Source organism: Eptatretus burgeri, chromosome 1 (genome assembly GCF_056783735.1).
Source record: "Eptatretus burgeri isolate ZD-2024b chromosome 1, Ebu_testis_v1, whole genome shotgun sequence".
Lineage (NCBI taxonomy): Eukaryota > Metazoa > Chordata > Myxini > Myxiniformes > Myxinidae > Eptatretus > Eptatretus burgeri.
Genome location: NC_140961.1, coordinates 145678386 through 145700771, shown reverse-complemented (window position 1 = coordinate 145700771; position 22386 = coordinate 145678386). Strand labels below are relative to the sequence as shown.

At 44.5% G+C, this 22386-nt stretch overlaps 1 protein-coding gene across 2 annotated transcripts in view; it reads right to left on the bottom strand.

The window, feature by feature from the left end:
- The window catches only part of LOC147035690 (equilibrative nucleoside transporter 1-like), a 251380-nt gene that overhangs the window by 17611 nt on the left and 211383 nt on the right, over positions 1-22386 (bottom strand). For both annotated transcript variants that reach the window (XM_085846842.1, XM_085846852.1), the window contains one exon: positions 5003-5088. In XM_085846842.1, the coding sequence (XP_085702968.1) occupies positions 5003-5088 (86 nt within the window). The remainder of the gene's footprint in view (positions 1-5002; positions 5089-22386) is intronic.

Genomic DNA, 22386 nt, shown 5'->3' with positions numbered 1-22386 from the left:
TGTTGTAAACGATTTAATAAACCTGACTAAATAATAACTCACAGTGCACACACAAAATTCCCATTAGACAGAAGGAGGGATGGATTCTAACTATAAACACATACTTATCGAAATAACTGAACTACGGGGACTCTGGCTGTCTAACTATAAACACATACTTATCGAACTAACTGAACTACGGGGACTCTGGCTGTCTATGTGTACAAGGTTTCCAAATCCGTAACAATATCATGTGTGTGTGTGTGTGTGTATATATATATATATATATATATATATATATATATATATATATATATATATATATATATATATATATATATATATATATATATATATATATATATATATATATATATATATATATATTTTCTTCTTCTTTCGGCTGCTCCCGTTAGGGGTCGCCACAGCGGATCATCTGTATGATCCGCATAGTGATTTGGCGCATGTTTTACGCCGGATGCCCTTCCTGACGCAACCCTGGTCGCCTCTTTCGACACAGGGATATGGTACACCTATTTTAACTGGGGTATACACCGGCCCAGTATACTGGTACTCATTTTGCTGACCTCGGAAGGATGACAGGATGAGTCAACCCCCTGGTGTATTAATTCAGTGGCCCAACGGGGCTTGAACTCAGGACCTCTTGGATCCCAAGCCGCTGCCCTAACCACTGCGACAACACCAGGATATATATATATATATATATATATATATATATATATATATATATATATATATATATATATATATATATATATATATATATATATATATATATATATATATATATATATATATATATATATATATATATATATATATATGCATGTATATATACATTTTTAATTCTTAACCGGGCGTAGTGGCGTGTGCCTGTAATCCGGCTACTCGGAGACTTGGCTTGGAGGATCGCTTGAGGATGGGGCTCTGCACTGGGCAGGGTGTAGAGCAGCCCGGAATCATGGCGAAACCCAACTCCTGATCCCTGTGTCATAAGAGGTGAGCAGGGTTGCGTCAGGAAGGGCATCCGGCGTAAAACCTGTGCCAAATCAGTATGCGGATCATAACGGATGATCTGCTGTGGCGACCCCTAACGGGAGCAGCCGAAAGATGAACAACAACAACATATACATTTTTAATTCCTAAAGAAGAAGAAGGCGCATCCAATCAAAAGTAAAAACTCGATCGACTCCGCTAATTTGAGTAAAAAAGTAAGAGCAGACCCCGTCTATTTCGCTGGCTTCATCAGGCACAATAGACCCCGGGCATCGGCATGCGTCTGTTTTTTCTTTCGATACGACCGCTCATTTCCGGTCACGTGCTGGTGCTCGAGGTCAAATGGATGAGTGCATTTTTTCTTTTTTAATTTTGCAAAAGCAAAAAGAGAAGTCAAATCACATCATCGAAGGGGTGCTCTGTTCATTTTTGTTTTGATTTACACATGATATGGTGTTGTATGTGTGTGGGCGAGCACGAGTGTGTGCTTGTTGTTTTTGTGTTGATGTTTCCAGGGCATAAAAACTGCTGGTTTTGTGTTCAGGTTGGGCATTATGATGTGTTGGTTGTGCGAGTGTTGAGGTTCTCATTAGGTGTTGTGCACATGTGGATGTGGTGTTTGGGATTGGGTGTTTGTTGTTCACTTTATCCAGCCCTTTGCACCACACAGTTTTCGCCATTTGCATTGGAGGTGTGTATTGTGTGGGTATGTCCACCGTCTCCCCAGTGAGGCCACCCTCCCGGCTCTTCACATGCCATCCTTCCAGAATCAACCTGTGTCGTTTGTGAGACGCAGTGTCTCGGACAAGGGTCTCATCAAAGTCAACTTTAAGGCCAGATTGCAGGCAATGACGTGCTATGGCTGACTGGGGCATTTTTTCCAAGCCTAATTGCTCTATCATGTTCATCTAATCGTCATTTCAAATTTCTTGCAGTTTCGCCAATGTAGAATTGTTCACAGTATTTGCATGATGAATGGTAAGTGACTCCAGATTTATCAACAGTTGGTTTTGGGTCCTTCAGTTTTGAGATGACATTACGGTTGGTGCGTAGAGGCTTGTTGGCTACACCAATCCTTCTACTACGTACTATCCTGCCAATCCTTTCTGAAAGGCCAGGGTAGTATGGCAGTACACAGTGCCCAAGTGTGTCTGGCAAGGAAGGCTCATTGGAGTGGCTAAGAAAGTTCAAAATTAATTGGGATTGAGAACGATTCATCATTAATGCTCAAGACCAAGCTCACTACAGCAATGCCATTAGGAAAATAGCGGGATTGAGCCAATCAGGTTAATGCAGGGTTTGTGGGGTAGAAACAGAAAGTACCAGTCACCTCCTTTTGGGATGGAAAAAAATCATGTCTTAACAGTTGTACACCGAAAGACATGACAGTATCTGTCGAATAATCCACTAGCATATCTGTAAATATTTCAACCCCCTTGTCCCAGAACAATCATGGACACAAAAACGAAATTGGATTTTTCAAATGAAAATATAATGCTCACGTGTGACAAGATGATCCTATCAACTGTAAACATTGCAAACAAAGAATTGTGTCTGCACATTGTGCTCAAACACAAATTGGAAAAGTTGGCACTTTTGATCAAGGTTTCAGTTCCCATTGACTTTGGACTAAGTGCGACAGAAATCAGGAAAATGACGAAATACCAAAATCTGAAAAATGAGGTCAAGAGGACTTGGAAATTGAAAAAGAAAGAAAGAGAATATCACTCCAAACGAACTACAAATGGAGGCTGACAGAGGTTCAGTGAAGATTTTGAAAAAGGGCCCTTGGAACGAAGCTATGAGAACAAAGTTTCACAGTTTGGCTCATGAATCATGATCCAATACCAAAAAGGAATAGAAGTGGAGATGTTGAGTTCTGGGAGAACTTCCTCGCACCCCCTGAAACCCAAATAGAGACAATAACCAATGGAAAATGTCCATCTTTATTCCTGTGCCAAAAAATGTTTAACCTGGGCACCTCAATAATTATAGACCTATTGCCCTGACCTCCATCCTGTGTAAATGTATAGAAAATTGATTGCGAAGTTTATAACATTAGATTTAGCTTCCAAATTGGATGCTTTACAATTTGCAAACAGAGCAAGACACAGTGTCAAAGATGCATGGATCGGTTTGCTTCATCGAATCACAAGTCACCTTGACAAGAATGTAACCCGTGTCCATTCAGCCTGGTGTTGGCTTAGTGGTTAGAGTGGCTGGCTTGGGATCCTAGGGTCATGAGTTTGAGCCCTGTTGGCTGATGAATTACACCAGGTGGGGTTGACTCAGCCTGCCATTTTTTTGAGGTTGGTGAAATGAGTACCAGTGTACTGATATCGGGTCACAGCATCAGTGGCATCGTTGTGCCCCAACAAAATGATAGCTACCTGGCAGCGAGCTGCCATATGCAAGAAAGAGAAGAACCATTGTTAATGATACTAAAACGGGTCTGCGGGTTTTTCATTAAAAAAAAAAAAACGAGTCAAACCCATGAAATGCCGGTCACTTGCCATCTATGCTTTAAATTGTCATGATGACAAAGTATATGTTACCACTGACACCCTAAAGTGCTTTGGTTGTGGTGCAGTGGGACACATAAAGCAGTTTTGCCCTCTTTGAAAGGCGCATTCTTCCACCGCCGAAACGAGCAACAATGCTTTACAGATTAATGTTTTTGTTTCCCTCTCGACGAGCGTAAAGGATAAACCAGCTGAACAAGTGGACCTGCCTCATCTCAATGAGCCAATGGACAGCAGAAGTGAATGGTTCGTTCCTGTTTTTAAAGGAAAAAAAGGTAAATCGGCTACAAGATATGTCACCTTCTGGGAAAAGGTAAAACAATGAAAATTCAATCATTGGAATTCCATGTGATAGCAGGTTTGCCTTATTGGAAGAAGAGAACAATTCAGAAGCTTCCATTTGTGCGAACGTTATTATCAAAAAATATAATCAAACTTGCCAATCCCAATCAGTGTTTCTGACCCTACAGACAGCGTCCTCTCATACAAGGATGTTCCTTATGTAGAATGCATATCAAACCGTTTCAGGAGAAAGAGAAGCATTTACAGCCATAGTGTCTGTGTCTGTCTGTCTGTCTGTCTGTCTGTCTGTCTGTCTGTCTGTCTGTCTGTCTGTCTGTCTGTCTGTCTGTCTGTCTGTCTGTCTGTCTGTCTGTCTGTCTGTCTGTCTGTCTGTCTCTCTCTCTCTCTCTCTCTCTCTCTCTCTCTCTCTCTTTCTCTCTCTCTCTCTCTGTCTCTCTCTCTCTCTCTCTCTCTCACACTCTCTCTCACACTCTCTCTCACACTCTCTCTCACTCTCTCTCTCTCTCTCTCTCTCTCACACACACACACACACACACACACACACACACACACACACACACACACACACACACACACACACACACACACACACACACACACACACACACACACACACACACACACAAACACACACACACACACACACACACTAATAAACGAGGCAAATAAGGACACTGAGGGAGCAAAAAAGAAAGTTTAAATCCTCCAGTGGAGAGTGACATTCATGACCTAAGCACCATGGTCAGGTCATGGACAGGCTTGGAGTGATGTTCCTGCAGGGAGATGTCCTGGACAGGGTTGTCCAGGAGAAACCCAACACATCCTCCCATATCGCTCATTCCTCCCCACACCCATTATTTGCCCAAGTCTCCCTCTGTTTTATCCTTCAACCATGCTGTTTGTATCTCCTTCACACCCATCTTTCTCCTGTTCCTTATGTTCTGTTGCATCCTGGTCCGTTCAGTGTTCTAGCTCTTCCATGAGCTGAGACTTTGTACACACACCAAAAAAATAATCTGCGCCATTGGACAGGTAGAAGAATGGAAGGAATCAATAGGATGTTAATTGAGGTAGGCTGATGCAAGAAGGTGACGTTTTGGACGTCCACCCTTTGTTGTAGCAAAAGGCTAAAAACATACATCACCAGGACAATCCAAAATGTGAAAGTTTCATGAACTTACAAGACGTATCAAAGCCGTGAACATCCGACCAGTGAAGTTCCCAGACATGTTCATTAGAAAACAGCCAACGGGAACAAATAATTTGGCTGCAGGGAGAAAATAAATAATTAGTCAATTTTCAAGATAATTTAATCTCCTTACAAATATGGAGGGAGGAGAGGCTTTCATCGACGAACAAAAACATCATTGACATCAACACAACAATTTCATGGAGGAGCTCAAAAACACCAAATATCTGCATTATAATGAAATATCTAGTGAGAACAAGATTGTAGTTTGAGCATATACAGTACTGTAATAGGTATTTATTGTCCTTCAGGCAAACAATGAGAGGCAAGTACCAAAATTCCATCCTTCAAGAAAAAAAAACCCCACTACTGTGGCCCCTACGCACGGACTTGTCACCGATTGGCTCATGGGAACAAATCCTGGTTGAGCTGGATGAGTGAACGGTTGTTACCCAGACTTCTTTGCTCCAAAGGTATTACCAACTCATGGAGTTTTACAACAGGCAAGGATCAGGTCCAACGTTTCAACCGCCAAGTGGTCTCCACCTGGGACAATGAAGACATCATGTTCCCATGGCCAACCAACTGCATAGTGCAGTCACATGATGTCACCTCTCCCCAAGGAGAATACACAGAACCAAGGACATGATGTCTGAGCTGTACCAGCTGGATTGCTTTCCTTCTCGATGTTGGTGCCACATTACCAGATACGTCGTCCTCGAATCTCCCATCATTGACAACCAGAGCTCAACACGGTCCATCAGAGAAAAGGACAGCCACAGAGAAACGGCTCGAGGGCACAAGGGCCTCCAATCTACATGCGCTTCGTAACGGGCATAGTCTCTGTGGTATAGCCTGCGGGCATGCAGGGCAGGGCATGATGAGGGGAGGAGTGGTCGTGGTGGTCATCGTGTCTGCCAGGAATATAGGGAGTGCGCGCCGCCTGAGGCGTGGCAGTGATGCTGTAGACGCCCAGCTCGTGAGTGTGCGGAGTACGTAATAAAGGAGAGCTGCGGGCAAAGTACGCCAGCGCTCGCGCTTGTGCAACACAGCCCGGCTCGACTGTTCCCCCGCTCGTGTCTGCCTGCTAAGCATCTTCCATCAGTACACCACAGTTGGCTGACGAGGATCTTCGGATCGGCGTGTGCAGGGCGGCAGCGAATGACCCGTGCGGTTCCAGGCTATGGAGCCAAGGGTCTCGCCAGCACGAGCATGGCAGAAGGTCGGTGCACGGCGCACAAACGCGTGCCCGCCTTCGTCGGAATCGACTTCGGCCACGTCGAGTGGGCAACGGCCGCGCTCAGTGTTCGTTTTATTGAGGCACGTCAGATCGGGGGAATGATTTCTGCAGAGCCACGGCTAAAGAACGAGGACATACGGTTCGGCTCGAACGCGGCGTGGGACGTCGCGCGAGCTCTGGAGAATGTCCGGGGTCTCGATGGTCGGGGCACAGCAGATGGTCTGGGGGTCAGCGCGATGTGCCAGGCACGCACGGCCACACGCACGGTCTGCGGCGCGGGTCGTGGGCAAGCGTTGCAATGCAATCACTCGGACGGCGGTCTGAGCACTCCAGGTCGTCTACGGTGTGTGGGCCGAGGGTCATCGCCCATCGTTACAGTCATACATGGCGGTGTGCGAAGCGATCCTTCCGTCCCGGGTCAAGACCTACCGCCGGTATGGTGTTCGGTGCATGGCGTGCACGGTAACACCCCGGGTCGAGTTTTGCAGCCTGAGCACGGAGATTCCAGCGACCCGGAGCGGGAGATGCTGCCCATGTTGAGCCTGGTTTCAGTTGATCCTACGGTGACAGGACCGATGCCAGTGAATGTCGAAGTGATCGGGGCACTGATCTGGTGTCGAATTGAGTCCACTCGTGCTGCCCGCGCATCGCGCACGTACACCGGCGAAGCGGTTGCGCCGCTTGCAGCGCCCAACGTCTCGGTGCTTTACTGGGGGTGAAGCGCCCTACTCTCGGTGTTCGTGGTGCGAGGGGAGGGGCCCGTCCTTTTGGGTCGGGACTGGCTGGCGCACCTCGGGCTGGATCTCCGGTTCGTATCTCCAGGTGTGCCGGTGCTCTCTTCGATGCCTTCGTCGAGTACCGAGGGCGAGGTTCTGGCGGCGGGAGCCACGTCGATGCAACGGAAGCGGCCGGTCGTTGCTGCCTGCGGCGGTGATGTACGGTTCGGGAGCGGCGAGAGCCATATCAGCTCTCGCGATGACTTCCCGCGCTTCGGCAGCGTTCGTGAGGCAATGCGCGCCGGTGTTGTTCGGGCAGCTTCAACGGGTTGCGGTGAGCCAGTGGCGTTAAAGGAAGTCGCGAGTCACAACATCGAGTCGACAACCAAGAGACGGACTCGTGATGTGGGTTGTGGGTTGCTGTTCATTGCATATTTGTTTTTCATTGCTCGAGTGATGCGGTTTAACGTTGTTGAAATAAATGCCAGCAGTTCCCGTGTGAGAGTGGGTTTGGTGCAGATCAATCGATGGGATTTGTATTATGATCAATGTGATGTGGGGGCTTTGGGAGAGGTGGGGGCGAATAAAGAGGGTTTATTGACCTCCAGTTGCCCCAGGCCGCGGGTAGTTGTTTTGTCAGGTGCTGGGATTTTATCAAAAGAACGCGCTGCACGGAAAAATGAGTTTGCAATGGTTCAAATGTTATTCCTATTGATTTATGACGAGCTTATGGTTGAAGTGTGGTTTAAATCGAATTGCTACCGTCTAACTGCCGTGTGGGTCTCGGAGATCGACTCGGAGCCGGGACTCGTGTGCTGGTCGGCGTTACCCCCACCGCTGCTTTCAGCGAGGTCAGACGTGCCTGGCGCCTGGGGCGTGGCTCTCTGGGTGCGCTCAAGGCCGTTTTGGCCATGCGGTGGAATCTCAACTGATTATGGTGCGTGGGGTGTTGGAGAGTGTTTGTTGCTTCCAGCCAAGGGCGCTGTTCAGCGCCCCCACCAAGGTCGGTCGGGTCTGGCGGTGGCGCCGCGGGTTCCAGACAGCGGAGGTCCGGCCTCAAAAGGTTTATCTGTTTCAGGTCTGGCTGGGGAGAGGTGCCGCCTTATGGGCCGGAGGCGTTTGATGGTGCCGGGGGAGGTCGGGAGGTCGCCGCGACCTCGCCAAGGGCCATGTAAGCATGAGCCGCCTGGGGCGTTTTCGCTGTGTAGTGCTGCTGTGCTTCTCCAGTAGCTCGCTTCCACGCATTATATGATGTGATGTGCTGTTATACTTCGCTGTTTTCTTTTTTGTGCCTTGTCTACTGTTATACCGTAGTCCTTCATGCTGTTTATGCTTATTATGATGGTGATCATTTAATAATCATACTTTTAGGAGGGAGGAGTGTGGTATAGCCTGCGGGCATGCAGGGCGGGGCATGATGAGGGGAGGAGTGGTCGTGGTGGTCATCGTGTCTGCCAGGAATATAGGGAGTGCGCGCCGCCTGAGGCGTGGTAGTGATGCTGTAGTCGCCCGGCTCGTGAGTGTGCGGAGTACGTAATAAAGGAGAGCCGCGGGCAAAGTACGCCCGCGCTCGCGCTTGTGCAACACAGCCCGGCTCGACTGTTCCCCCGCTCGTGTCTGCCTGCTAAGCATCTTCTATCAGTACACCACAGTCTCCACTCCTTAAAAAGCCTCTCCATCCCACTCACATTTCCAGCCCTCTCTCCAATGCACCTCCATCTACTCCTCCTCATTGCAAGGGTCATGGTTTCGGGATTGCCATTAGCGGACCCAAGCTTTAGCAGCCCACAATTTTTGTGGCATCTCTGGCCTGCTTTGTGCTAACAAGAGGACAGGTCTTATTATTATTATTATCGTGGTGGAGGACCGAGGGGGGAAGGACTCGAGGAAGATCGAGGAGGGGGGGGAGTCGAGGAGAAATGAGGGGGGGTGTAGAGGAAAATTGCGTGGGGAAGGGGGTATCGAGGAGGACCATGCATGGGGGTTTAAGAGGACCGCATGGGGGGGCTGTCAAGGAGGATCACGTGGGGGGTGTCGAGGAGGATTGTGCGGGGGAGTCAAGGAGAATCATGCGGGGGGGTTGTCGAGTATGATTGTGTGAAGGTCTTGAGGAGGATCAAGTGGAGGGGGAGGGGGTGGGGGGTTGTCCAGGAGAAATGCGCGAGGGGGAGAATTGTCGAGGAGAATCGCGTGGGAAGTGTAAAGGAAGATTGTGCAGAGGGTGTCGAGAAGGATCGAGCGGGGGGTGTTGAGGAGGATAGCGTGGGGGTTGTCGATGAGGATCGCGCAGGGGTGTTGAGAAAGATCGCGTGGTAGATGTCGAGAGGGATCGAGTGGGCGGTGTTGAGTAGGATAGCGCAGGGGTTGTCGATGAGGATCGTGCAGGGGTGTTGAGAAAGATCGCGTGGTGGATGTCGAGGAAGATCGAGCGGGGGTGTTGAGTAGTATCGTGCGGGGAGGGGGGTGTCGAGGAGTATCGTGCGGCGAGGGGGGTGTCGAGGAGTATCGTGCGGCGAGGGGGTGTCGAGGAGAATCACGTGGGAATGTGAAGGACGATTGCATGGGAGGTGTCGAGGAGGATCACGTGAGGGTTTTGATGAGGATCTTGAGAGGGATGTCGATAAGGATCGAGCAGGGTGTGTCGAGGAGTGTTGTGCAGCGGTGGGGGGGGCATGGGTGTTGAGGAGGATCGCGTGGGGAGTGTAAAGGAAGATTGTGCAGAAGGTGTCGAGAAGGATCGAGGGGGGGTGTTGAGCAGGATCGCACGGGAGCGGGGGTGTCGAGGAGTATCATTTGGGGAGGGCGGGGGTGTCGAAGAGAATCGCATGGGGAGTGCAAAGGAAGACTGCGCGGGAGGTGTCGAGGAGGATCGCATGGGGGCTTCGATGAGGATCGTGCGGGGTTGTCGAGGAAGATCAGGCAGGGGGTGGGGGTGTTGTTTAGGAGGACCACACTGTGCCTGATGAGGAGGATTGTGTGGTGGATGTCGAGGAGGTTCACACAGGGGTGTGTTGAGGGGGAACGTGCAGGGGAGTGTTGTGGAGTGTGGTGGAAAGATCATTATATTCATGTATTTGCAATTATAATTGTTGATGGTACTTTATAAATTTAATTATTGTGCTATTGTCGAATTAGCTGTCAGTAATGTTTCCCTTTTCCCAAGAGTCTTTTGACCTCAAATTTGATAAGAGTAATATCTTACTATGAAAAAGGTCTTGCTCACTTCATATAAACAGGGTGACCTGGTTGATAACACTGGAAACTTTTGCCATCATTGTGTCATTCTCTCCCTCCCACTCAAAATGGACACATATTGCAGTTTTGAGTGATTTTGCCTCATGCTTCTCACACTCCCATTCTTTGGAATGTCAAATTGTGAATCAGAGGAATTGCTTCGGGCTTCTGTTTCAGTGAAGTCCAATCGAATGTTTCAGTGAATCATTCAATGTTCTTCCTGCATATATACGAAATTAAAGATTCTCCGTTTGTATCCTTATCCAACTTGTGAAAATTGAGTTCTTCTCCACCACAATTTTGGCGCCAAAACAAGAACCACATACCCCGACAGAGCTGAGAACAGCATCGTCTGGCATTGCAGCAAGCAAGTAGCCACAAACTAAGATGTTTGCTCTTACTTCAGATTGGATGCTGCATCTCTCAGCCGAACAGGTAACGAGGTACTCCAGTGATAGGAGATTTATTACAAAGGAGAAACATTTGTGAAAGGCCAAAGAAAATTAAGCGATTGGAGGCCATTTATGATTACAGGGTTCAACCTGGGCCTTCAAGTGTTTTAAATAGAGGTCAGGGATCTCTAACAGAGAGATGAAGTGCTCAGGTGCTCTGTGCTCTGTCATGCTCAGGGCGGCGGGGGTGTCATCCCCCCCACACCAGGAGAGGGTTTGAGCCTCTGCTCCCAAAGAGAGGGTTGAAAGCCCTGCTCACTCAAAAGTTCAACGCCTCAAGGGGGAGAGCGAATAAGTGTTATGAGTGTTTGTCGAGTTACCTCTTATTGATTTCTGTTTGTTCATTGTGCTCACTGGATGTTTCCTTGCTGTGAAACTGTTGCATTGTTATTGTGTGGAGGTGTTGTGGATTCGTAAATCCTAGAGTCTTGTATTAAGGAGTTACCTATTTGGACGGATTTGTGAATCCTTTGTGATTGGAAATGTTCAGTTTTTTTGAGGACATAAGTTGGGTGCTCCAACCTCGAACTCTTGCATGTGTGTATATATATATATATATATATATATATATATATATATATATATATATATATATATATATATATATATATATATATATGATTTGCATGTGCACTGATTTGCATTGATCTTCATGCAGTACTAAATGAGTGTTGAAAGGGAGCTTGCTCGAGTCCAGTAGATTTCACTGGAAGAAAATGTACTCAGTTGTGTATTGTGAACTATGAAGCTTATGGGAATGAATAAGTACAAAAAGTGGAGATAAGGATTGGTCGTCACCGTATACTGTGAAGACTCTGGATGAGGTGAAGTGCACATGCCAAATCCAGAGGAAAACGATGACGACAAAGTCTTCAGCCGCTGTGGCATCTTTGGCGTGTACACAAATAACTGGGTATATGCCAGCTTGTATTGAAAGACAGAGCCTTGGCATTGTGGTGTGGTCTCTTTGGAGTGCAATGCGGATGCCATTTAGAATGTTTTAAGACCAGATAGAGAGGTGGTGTGTGTGAATTTGATCTTGGTGAACATCCAAATTAGAAGCGATTGTGAGCTCAATAAGTAACTGTGGATTACTGTACGATGTCATACATGAATGTCTTGTTAGAAATTATATTGCAACAACTAAAGAATGAATCAATTGAATGTGTAACTTCAGGCAGAGAGTTAAAGCAGTCTGTGTTTGAACTTTTCTGTTTGTGATTTGGTGGCTGGCTCATGACTTCGAGCAGAGGGATGTTTGTTGTGTGCATTGTGAGCCCTTCTGTCTGCTGTTTAAACATCCTTATCATTCCGGAAAATGATCCCTCAGGTATGCACACATGTGTTTCGGTGCTGTTTTGAATATTCACCCAACTGGGTAGGTAATTTTAGTGTGTCTTGAGTCATGAATCACACTATGCCTTGAAAACAGCTAGATGATGCACGAATGGAATATTGTGTATGTTCCATATAAGAATTCCCTCCTTCATGTTGTCGTTAAACCGTGAGAGTAAAATTGGATTAAACCTCAGGCTTTCTCACTGTTTGATTACCTTGTATGCTATTTTGGCTTTCAACACTGTACGTTGCATACATATTAAATGGATGGCCTCCAAAGAGTACCATTTGAATACCTGTTGTTGAAGAATAATAATATAATGCAACATGTTAAGTCAAGAAACCACTTTGGCTTGGCCACTTTGATAACGCAAAGGCCACAGATTCTTTCCCTGCACAGGCCAACACTAAACTGGAATCTCTACTTTGTCGGCAGAAAAGTGGCGTGGAATGTGTGTGCCGTGCCTCAGATAGATGCTGAAGCAAGTGTCTAAGCTTTATTTAAGAGCCATATGGATTTTGAATAAATTGTGAAATGACAATTGTGAATGTAAAATATATTCTGAACTGGGTCCATTTAAATTGCCTCCAATTGCTCAGCCCAGCAAGCTGAGGTCTTAATTTGAAGAAATGTTTCCAAAATTTTGATTTGATTCGTAACCTTTGTACTTAAAAATGTGATATAAATGTAGAAATGTGATTTGGAATGATTTTAAAGTGTTTTTAAAGTCGTTGTGTATGATTTTGGTACCTTGTGATGAACGAGGATTTATACCACACAAGATTTTCAGGTAAATGTGAACTTTAAAGTCACAACCCTCTCCTAAACTCGCTATTGGTGTTTAGCATGTCGGGAAATTCACAGATGATCCATGATCCCTCTGATGGACGTTAAACTCGGTGTGCTGTCTCCGTTCATCTCTAAATGGCAATGGCAAACCACCCAGTGTAACCCTTTGATCGATTCAGGCAGGCAAAATTACTTGCAAATAATGCGTGATCCGTGAAGCAAGTACATCAAGTGGTGAATAAAATTGGGTTAAAGTACAGATAAAGCTAATGCTCCTTAGACTGGCTCTTCGTCTGAGTCCTCCTTAGACAAGTGCATACGGGCTATCTGTGGTCCTTGAACACACACAGTCATGCAGGCCTTATCAAAGGAACACTCCTTGGCACACTTGTCTGCTAGGTCAGCTGCCGGCACGAATATCAGAAAGCATAAACATCTCTGGTGGCTTTATATGTGCCTCTATTTTTCAGGTTAATACATAAATCGTTTAATTTGATTACAATTTTGTTTTTATTGTCACACTGATAGACCATAAAGCTGTTTAAACAGAATTGGATAAATAATGCCCTTCTTAGGAAGAGTTTGAACCTAACGGTCCCCACTACGTTCAAATCCTGCCATGCTTCCCCTACAGCAAGGTAAAACAGACGGAGTGTTTTGAGCTGCAATTTGGAGTGCCTTTCACCTGGTGACTCAACTTTGACAAATGACTTGACAATTTTTGTACACCTGTTTAAAAACAGAGGTGCAAATTGTAATGAATTGTTTTGATAAAGGAATGGATTTGTATTTAATAGGTCACAACAAGTCATTAAATGGCTACAGTAAGTGTGATGGGATATTGCAGGATTTTGCTGCATCGGTGAGAGAGAAGTGGATAAAAGAATTGGACAATGTCAAAGATTTAAAATGTTGATGGAATTCCGAATAGTGATGAGAAAGGTTGGTGACAGATTTTTCGAGATTTTTCAGCTCCATTGACCATAAAATAAATGGACGCTCATCAGGGATCGATGAAACAACGATAGAATTTGGTAGTGTATAAACTGTTTGGAGAAATTTTGTATCTCTTAACCATGTTGACAAGTTTTGTTCCCAAATGTTTCCAAATGGACGCTCTGCAGCCAAAGTGTGGTCCGCAGCTCGGAAACTCGCACTGCTGAAAAATGTCAAGGCCAAGTGGCGTGGAACTCCTACTAAGGGGGAGTTTGCAGAGCTGAGAGCCCGAGAATGACTTCCAAAAGACTCGCTCTGTGACAACAATGATAGCCATGCTACTTGTTTAATTACTCCTGTTAATTATTGCAATTATAACAACCTAGGTTTGAATTACCAGTGTGCTTTGACCTGTATTGTAGTGATACTCGTGATTATGTTTGCATGCACCGGATTTGTTGTCACATGCATAAACATGGGGAACAGTCAGTAACTAATGGAAGTTGTGTATGGTGAATTAGTTAATTAATTTCAGAATCAGCTCATAAAAGGAAAAAAGAAGTCATTGAGAACACTGGAGGCACAAGATTTTTGTGTTCATTGTCCTTTTCTTCATTACAATTCATCATGGTATTTGAACCATCATGTTTCTTTGGGTTATCATTAATACCAAGTTTGTTTTGGAATTACACATTGAGAAACCATTATCATACAAGTATCGTAGTGTCCACACTTTTGGAACAGTGGGACAATTTAAAATTAGTAACTCGGGTACACGTAAATGATCAGTAATATCACAGTACGGTACACCATTGGTTATTGATTACTTATATTGATTAATTGATATATTGTCAACCACTGTAGCTATGAACCTTGTTGATCTATTAATTGGGGGTAAAAAAAGTTATTGAGCATTGAATCGAGATAATATATTAAGTTGAGGTAATTACATGATATTGAAGGAGGGTCTGTGTTATTAAATTGATCGACAGATTGGTCAACATGATATATTAGGGATCAGAAGTTAACTGTAAGGGAAAATAAATGTATGAGGGAAATCAGAATGGTATTTACATAACAATAATGGAAAGAATGGCTAGACAAACAGAAATTATGAAATCAATTCACGGAATTGGGAATTGTACCATGTGTTGTAATTGTATTGCTCTCACTGATTAGTAGCTGGTATTGGACAAACTGTAATTTAAGTAGAATGCCTCCATATTTTGTGACAAGACAAAACAAAAAGAAAAACAACAATCAAGCCGAGTACAGAGGGCATTAGCTTGTGAAATGAATATTAAATCAATCAGAGTGTAAGAATTATATTTTTGAAAATAGTGAAATGATGCCACAAACATAACTATTTTATTTGTTTTCTGATTAATTGGGCAGTTGCGTTATTTTTGATTAAGTGGTACTTCTTGTATCTTGACTTAAAGGTCCCCTGACATGCAAAACTTTCTTGTTATTTGTCTACTAACTTGACCTTCTTAGTTAAGAAATCACCCATGTTTTTTTTTTAAATGGGATAATTAGAGCAATATTTCGATCATTTCTGGAGCCTTTCACAACTTGCTGTGCCCCGCCCCAAAAAAAAATGACTTCAGCGAATCGCAGCGTGACGTCACATACAGTAACTCACACAGAGTGGATTGACTCAAGAGTCGAGATGTCGCGCAACTTAAATGACCTTATAAAGTACATAATAATGCATTTTGCACATGTTAGTGCAATCTCTGTGATCGTCTTAATTCCAGTGATTGTTTTGCGAAGGTTTTTTAAGAGTTTTAGCCGTACTTTCGAAAATGCCTGCAAGATGTATCGTAGCAGGATGCAGCAATACAAGCAAAGACGGTGTAAGCCTTCATGTATTCCCGAAAGATGATAATCGTCAGAGAATATGGACATCTAAAGTGAAGGTACTGCTTTCATTGGCATGCTATTCATTAAGATTTAGCCAAAATGTTGTAATAAAAGAAAAGGGAAAACAATGTTTGCACAACTATGAAAGACAAATTTATCTGTCCTATTACACGGCCTCATAGCCTCGGGACTCTTACACATTGACTTATACATTGCGTGCATGCTAATACAAGTTACTGGTCAACTCTAGAATCTCGACTAGTCCGAAAAATACGTCGTCCATCCGACTAGTCCGATAAATCCGTCATCCATCCGACTAGGCCGATAAATCCGTCGTCTGACGTCTAGGCCGATAAATCTGATGTGCTGTAGCTTTATTTTATTATTCTCTTTTCTTCATTGTTTTCTAATGGTGCTATATGATGACAGTAGGAATAAAATAAATAAAAATGCAACAGAACGTCAGATTTATCGGACTACTCAAGACAATTGTATTGCAAGGTGTGTTCTGCACACAAGTTTTCATCGTATCCGGACAGTGAGATTGCTTCGTTTTATGCGCAGAGAGATACGGCCGATGACATGGGGCTGGCCTTGCTTGCAATTCATTTGCCGCAGTGCAACATGTCTGCTGCGCTGTGCTGTTCAAGTCACCTCACTGAAATATTTCTGATATCGAGCAGTATGCAAGTCGAATTTACATTATTGAATTACGAATATAATTTAGTCTAACCAGCTGTTATTTCCGAGTCTTCCTTCGATGTCCTCCTGATCATCATGAACTCCAGGAATTTCATCGCCATTTTCCTCTGCTTGTCCTGCTTCGGGCTCGAACTGGTAAGGCCGTATTTCATTTCCAGCTGCCTGAACTTCACCTCCCGCGACTATGTTATCCGACAATTCTCCATGTGATTCAGACCAAAATCCTTCATTTCTCTCACACTCACTGTCGTTACCAGACAAATCAAAGTCCATGCCATCCATTATTCAAAACCAAATGTTCGATTTTTTTTTAAAGCAGAAATGAACGAAGCGATTGAGTCGACCAATCAAATGTGGAAACACATAGCAAGCCAATAGAATCCCGTAGACCACCAACCCGAGTAATTAACGTGCAGCTTTTGTAATCCTGTAGTTGACGTCATGTGGGTTACGCCCCTTTCAGGAAAATTTTTAAGGCCGTTCCCGAAGAGGTTTGTTTTTTTAATTTTACATTTTACAGAATGAGTATTGTGAAAAAAACATTGTCAGATCTGAAATCATGATGAAAAACTCCTATAGGACATATATAAATGAAATTTCAGTACTTCTGCATGTCAGGGGACCTTTAAGTAAGTTGAGGTATTTCTAACACTGACATGACCATCTTTCATCAGTACAGAAGTGCTAAGATAGCTGGAAATAAATAAATAAATAATGAGAGTTGCTCTGGAACTGCTTGTGAATGAAAATTGAAGAAGAAGGAGCTAACTTTCATAATTATTGTACAGAAGATGGAATATTTTTCTGCAGTAGAAGGGATTTTTGGAGGATGGTGAAAATAATTCTTGATTGTAAATTGGAAATATTGCAGAAATTGCAAATTGCAGAAATAGAAAATGAGGTGAATGTTTTTGAATATACATACAACTGATTTTTTTTACATTTTAGCATGTCATTTAGGTGTGAAGAAAAAAAAGGAAAGGAAAGGGTAAAAATTTGACACATGTAATGTACGTTAGATGCTTAACCTTGAATTTGTTTGTTTCGGAATGTTGAGAGCATTTGAATGATGTAGAACACAATTTTGTCAAATGAAGCTTTGGAACAACTTCCACCAAAACATTGGATGATGGGGAGAACCAAGATTTTGGTGAATGGGCATTCAACATGTGATCATGACACTACCCCCTTCCTGAGGAGAAAAGATTAACATGTTAGAAGGAAAAAACAGAAAAACCCACTGAAGAGAAGGTTGGACAAGTCAAAGCACGGCAGGGCAAAGACTTAACGTCGCCGTTGCATGGTGCCTGCCTGGGAGAATGACACCGACCACACTCGCAAATTGCTGCTCTGCAGATACATTGTGAACTTGCCTTAGTCACACAACACACATTGAAGGTCCTGAAGGTCCATACGGTGAGTCATCTGCAACATGTGCTCAATGGTGTGGGTTGGGCTTATGCAGCCATCATGGCTGCCTCCAACGTGCACAGCTCTCTTAGTGAATCAAAGCTGATTGCATGAACTGTGGCGAGGAGGCCCCAAACTCTGCTGGGGCTGGATCTCTGTGTCACATCTCGTGTCCTTGAAGTCTCCTTCAACCCATTGTCATCTGCATCCCAGTGTCGGGCCCAAGCTCGTACCTGCCAACATCTACCTTCTCTGCAGCTCAAGCAGTGCTTAGACTGTGTTTCCGGTTGGGTGCTGCTCCATAAACACCCTGACCCGCTTATCTTCTGGCCTCGGGTAGCACGTCTTTTCGATTTGTGAAACATGATGATGAACACGCCATTAATTAAATGGAAACACCCTCACTAACTAGGCTGGGACACTACTGAAAACGTCTTTGTCCAGCATTCTTCTCCTCTGAGTGCTCGCTGCCATTATTATTTGAACTTGTGTAAGGGATATATTTTCTCCTCTAGGATCATGTGTAATATAGTTATTCTAATTTTTCCTGATATGAAAAAATGGGGGGGGGGGGTGGAATAAAAATAATTATATTCATGTACTCTCAATTATAATTGTTGCTGGTACTTTATAAATTTAATTTTTGTGCTACAGTCGAATTGGCTGACAGTAATGTTTCCCTTTCCCCAAGAGTCTTTTGACCTACATATAGATAAAAGGAATATCTTACTATGAAACAGTGTGACCTGGTTGATAATACTACAAACTTTTGCCATGATTGTGTCATTCTCTCTCTCTCTCACCCAAAGTGGAAATATATTGCAGTTTTGAGTTATTGTGCCTCATGCTTCTCACCCTCCCATTCTTTGAAATGTCAAATTGGGTTTAAGAAGAATTGCTTCGGGCTTTTGTTTCATTGAATTCCATTCGAATGTTTCAGTGAATCATTCAATCTTCTTCCAAGGTATATATGAAATTAAAGATTCTCCGTATGTATGCTGATCCAACTTGTAGAAATTGAGTTATTTTCCACCACAGGAGGGTCACATTGGTGGTGTCAAGGAGGATCTCTTGGTGGGTGGAAGATCGCCTGGGTGGTGTCAAGGAGGATCACATTGGGGGTGTCGAGGAGAATCGAGCAGTGGGTGTCGAGGAGGATCGTGTGGTGGGTGTCGAGGAGGATCGCTTGGTGGGTGTTGAGGAGGAACGCATGGGGCAGTGTCATGGAGCATCACATGGGAGGTGTCAAGGAGCATTGAGCAGTAGGTGTTGAGTAGGATCACACTTGGTGTGTCGACGGGGATCGCAGGGAGGAAGTCGAGGAGGACCATGCAGGTTATGTCGAGTAGGATCGAGAAGTGGGTGTCGAGGAGGAATGTGTAGTGGGTGTTGAGCAGGACTGCATGGGAAGGGGGGGGTGTTGAGGAGGATCAAGCAGGGGTGGTCGAGGAGGATCATGTGGGTAGTGTCGAGGAGGACCACATGGTGGAGTGTCATGGAGGATCACACAGCAGGTGTCGAGGAGGATTGAGCAGTAGGTGACGAGGAGGATCACGTGGAGTGCGTCAAGGGGGGTCGCACGGGGGTTTAGAGGGAGAACGCATGGGGGTTGTTGAGCAGGATCGCGCATGGTGGGGGGAGGGGTGTCGAGGAACATGCGAGGGAGTTGAGGGTCAAAGTAAGTGGTGAGAATTAATTGTGAAAAATATTAAATGTATTTACTTTGAAAATTTTACTCTTTTATACTTTGGAAAATTTACTTTTAAAAAGCATTTACTATGAAGGAAAATGGGGAGCAAGGGGAGACAGACGAGGGGGAGGAGGAGAGGAAAGGGATAGAATGGAGTGAGGTCAGGGGAGAGAAACGAGGGGTGGAGGTTGGGCAGTGAGTCAAGTATGGGGAGGAGTGAGTAGAATTTAGTCGAAGTTAGTCGGGTGGGGGTTGTCAGCACCAGCACAAATCGAGTATAGAATGTGTAAATGAGAAAAAAGGGGGGAGGGTGAGTGGTGAAAGAGGTGTGTGTGTGTGTGTGTGTGTGTGCATGTGTGTGTGTGTGTGTGTGTGTGCGTGTGTGCGTGTGTGTGTGTGTGTGTGTGTGTGTGTGTGTGTGTGTGTGTGTGTGTGTGTGTGTGTGTGTGTGTGTGTGTGTGTGTGTGTGTGTGTGTGTGAGAAAGAGAGAGACAGGGCGAGGCATCTCATAGGAGGATATACCCTCTTGCACGTGGGATTGGATGGAGGGAGTAATGGCGTGGGAAAAATAACATCGGAAGAAATCAGTAAGCCAGTGGTCAGAGTGGAAATAGGGGAGGGACGGATAGTTATGACATGTTTGGTGATATAGATGCAAATGGTGTGTGTTATGTGGATTTATGGGCCAGAAACGGGATGAACTGTGGCAGAAAAATATGAGTTTAGGGTCACTCTGGAGAGGATGATGGGAATGGTTGAGCTGGACGTGATGATGTACATTGTAGTGGACTGAAACACGCATGTCGGGGTAACAGAACCAGGTGAAGAGGAATGCATCAGTATATTTGGTTTGGGAACAAGGAATAGAGAGGGTCCGGAGCTGGTGACAAGATATAGAATGACTATAGCTCGTTAATTCTTTCAGAAACGGGACAGCAACAAAATTATTTGCAGGTCTGGACAGCATTGAACGGAACAGGATTTGTTGATAGTGAGAAAGGGACAGTTCTAGGGATGAAAGATTGTAAGGCAGTGTTGGAAGGGAATGTAAGCACCAGCACAAGCTGGTGGTGTTTGTTATAAGCCTGAAGAAAAGAAGGGAGGTTAAGACCAAAGGTTAGAAGGTGATTTGATGATAGGGGAAGTGCAGGGACAACATCGCCATAGATTACAAGCAGAGGTTGAGGGCCAGATATGAATAACTTAGCGAAAAAGCTAGAAGTCTGGGGGACGAGTGGAAGAAGTACAGAAAAGTGTTTAGGGGAATTGCAGTAAGTTTTGTGTGGAAGGACATCAGGGAAGGATACATCATTGATTGAAGGCAGAAATCAGGTATGTTGGACAGAGAAAAGAAGTAGCAAAAGCATTTGGGGAGAAGAAGAAAGTTTGGAAGAGGATGGGGAGGTCAAGGAGAGCTTTGGATAAGGTGAAGAATGATATGAAAGACGGTAGCAAAGCAGTGGTGTCAGTAAGCACGATCGACGAAGAGGTCACATGGCAGTTGGTGAGCCCTGGTGTTGAATACCACCTCACAAATTACCTCACATATGTTTCCTGTCCAGAGAGCGGCTCTACGCCTTTTTGAGGTGCATCTTCCAATGCAGGATGATCCGAAAGTTCAATTGAGACCATCTATGGACCAAGCTAAGTGCAAGAATAAAGGGAGGATTTGCTTTTATTTTGTTTTCCCCTTTTCTGTATTAGTGTCCATGTGTCGAGGTGCCTCAACTTTAGACCTTAATTTACTTCATGTATTATTTTTACTTTTTGAATTATTACCCTTGTACATATTTCTTCTATTTCCAATAAATCCCCGTTTATTTAAAGTTTCTGTGTCCGTGTATCGGTAGTAGGTTTGCGTCTAACCCCCTTGTGCTGTGTGTGCATCCATCTGTGCTGTTCTTCCTTTGCTCTGCCCGTGCCGTCCTGCCCCTCCCATGCACCATAACCTCTAAGCATCACATGTCCGCCTCCTGAGGAAAACTGCTTGGCGATATAGACCTGGTCGTTATTAACCTCACTTCCACCACAATTGGGTTGGGGGGATTAACCTAACTGACAAGACCTGTGACAATATCAAGTAAATTGAAAGGGAAAGTTATGGTGACTTGTGGGACTACTTTAATAGTCTCAAAATTGTGGCACTCACATTGAGACAACAACAGAGTTTGCAGGTTTGCGAGAACATCTAGGTCAGGAGGATTATGGAGATGAAGATGGTGGATAAAAGGATTGATGAACTGAGGGAGGAGATTCGTGTGCAGATGAGCTTGATGGGGAGATTGGTAAAAAGCCAGCTGAAGTGGGCTGAACACTTGCTGCAGATGGAGGAAGTGAGAATAGGTTGAGGGAGTAAGGTCGTAGGAAAAGAGGTAGGCCTCAGTTGAGATGGGAATATTGTGTGAGGAGGGATATCAATAAGGTGAAGGTGGTCGGATAGTGGAGAGAGATGGCCGAGGATAAGAGGAAGTGGAGAAGTATTGTGGTTAAGGCAGGGGAGAAGATTGGTACCGTTGGACCTCACCCATTGGTAAAGGGAAAGAATAATAATACTACTACTGCTAATAATAATAATAATATCACAAACTACAACCTATTTTTTATGCACCAAAGATGTGCATGCTCCTTTGGTTACAGCATGTAAGTTGTGGTTTATTATATTTAAGCATCCCCGTGTAGGATAAGGGGAGGCTTATCGCTGTTGTAGGGTTTGCTTCTGCAATTAGCACCCTCAATATTTAAGCAGTGAAGCTGCTTCATATATGGATATGTCCTTCCTTCCATCTGTCCTTCCATCCTTCAAAAATGAAGAATAACCTTTCTAACCCACCGTGTTAAATTCTAAACGGTTCTAAAGTGTAGTTCTTGAAGATTCTAAAGGGTAATTCTAAAGCCGAATTCTACAGGGTCCTAAAGGGTAATTCTAATGGGTTAAAAGTTAATTCTACAGGGATCTAAAGGGTAATTCTATATGGTTTTGAAAGGGTAATTCTAATGGGTTC